Source organism: Galeopterus variegatus, unplaced genomic scaffold, assembly GCF_000696425.1.
Source record: "Galeopterus variegatus unplaced genomic scaffold, G_variegatus-3.0.2 Scaffold4794, whole genome shotgun sequence".
Taxonomy (NCBI): domain Eukaryota; kingdom Metazoa; phylum Chordata; class Mammalia; order Dermoptera; family Cynocephalidae; genus Galeopterus; species Galeopterus variegatus.
This window is the reverse complement of record NW_007730905.1, coordinates 64896-66288: the sequence shown is the minus strand read 5'-3', so window position 1 is coordinate 66288 and position 1393 is coordinate 64896. Positions and strand designations below refer to the sequence as shown.

The 1393-nt window shown below is 59.9% G+C and overlaps 1 protein-coding gene across 1 annotated transcript in view; it reads left to right on the top strand.

Moving 5' to 3' along the window:
* Window positions 1-224: 224 nt before the first annotated feature.
* Window positions 225-1393, top strand: part of JAKMIP3 (Janus kinase and microtubule interacting protein 3) — a 65729-nt gene continuing 64560 nt past the window's right edge. The window contains exons 1-2 of the mRNA XM_008588373.1: window positions 225-689; window positions 918-1390. Of these exons, the coding sequence (XP_008586595.1) occupies window positions 225-689; window positions 918-1390 (938 nt within the window). The remainder of the gene's footprint in view (window positions 690-917; window positions 1391-1393) is intronic.

The following is a 1393-nucleotide window of genomic DNA, read 5'->3' as shown; positions in this document are numbered from 1 at the left end:
AGACAGCTGGGGTCCACTCCAGCACCGAGAGGCTGGGAAGAACAGAGCCTCACAGGGGGTCAGTTCCTGCCGAGGCTGTGGGCCTGGCACCATGAGGTGCCGGTAGGAGTGCTGAGCTCAGGTAACGTTCCAACCACAGGGTTGATCCAGGACAGATCTGAATTTCAGCCATCCTTTCATCCCATAGATTTTGAGCACCTCCTGCATGCGGGATTGTGGGTGGCATGGTAATTCAAAGGTTTACATATCTGGATGAAAACAAAAACATCCAGTCAAAAATCTCAGTGCTTTCAAACACCCAGAAATTAGACGTCACCCGGATACAGCTTAGCACCTTAGGTTTCTTTCCCCATTTGACAAAAATGCCACAGAAGGTAAGCACAGTGCCACGTGTTTTGAGCGAGGAAACGGGGCTGAAGGGAGCGCAGCGCCTGTCCGCGCAGCCCCACGCTGCTCCCACGGGCTGTGTCCACGCAGCGGCCCTGAACCTCCTGAACCCCCTGAACCTCCTGAACCTCCTGAACCCCCTGAACCTCCTGAACCTTCTGAACCCCCTGAACCCCCTGAAACTCCTGAACCTCCTGAACCCCCTGAATCTCCTGAACCTCCTGAACCTTCTGAACCCCCTGAACCCCCTGCACCTCCTGAACCTCCTGAACCCCCTGAACCTCCTGCAGGTTTATCTGAGAGTAGCGTCCCGCCTCCCGCACGGCCTATCCCCAGATCAGGCAGCAGGGCAGGCGACCTGGGGACCGTGCCCTCACCTTCCAGGCTGGCGATGCCCAGGCTGGGAGAGTTCCACTGCGGAGCCCACGGGTGCCCCTTCACCCTCTCCGTCAGTCGGGTTTGATTTTGGTTTCTAAGCAACATGTGAAGGGGACCTCCCAGGACGGTCACCCCCACTCGCTGTCTTGCAGGTGAGCAGAGTGGAGCGCGAGAAGAACCAGGAGCTGAGGCAGGTGCGCGAGCACGAGCAGCACAAGAACGCGGTGCTGGTGACCGAGCTCAAGAGCAAGCTGCACGAGGAGAAGATGAAGGAGCTGCAGGCCTTGCGCGAGGCGCTGCTGCGGCAGCACGAGGCCGAGCTGCTGCGCGTCATCAAGATCAAGGACAACGAGAACCAGCGGCTGCAGGCGCTGCTGACGGCGCTGCGCGACGGCGCGCCCGACAAGGTCAAGACCGTGCTGCTGTCCGAGGCCAAGGAGGAGGCCAAGAGGGGCTTCGAGGTGGAGAAGGTCAGGATGCAGCAGGAGATCTCCGAGCTCAAGGGTGCCAAGAGGCAGGTGGAGGAGGCGCTGACCATGGCCATCCAGGCCGACAAGGTCAAGGCTGCCGAGATGCGCAGCGTGTACCACCTGCACCAGGAGGAGATCAGCCGCATCAAGAGGGAGTG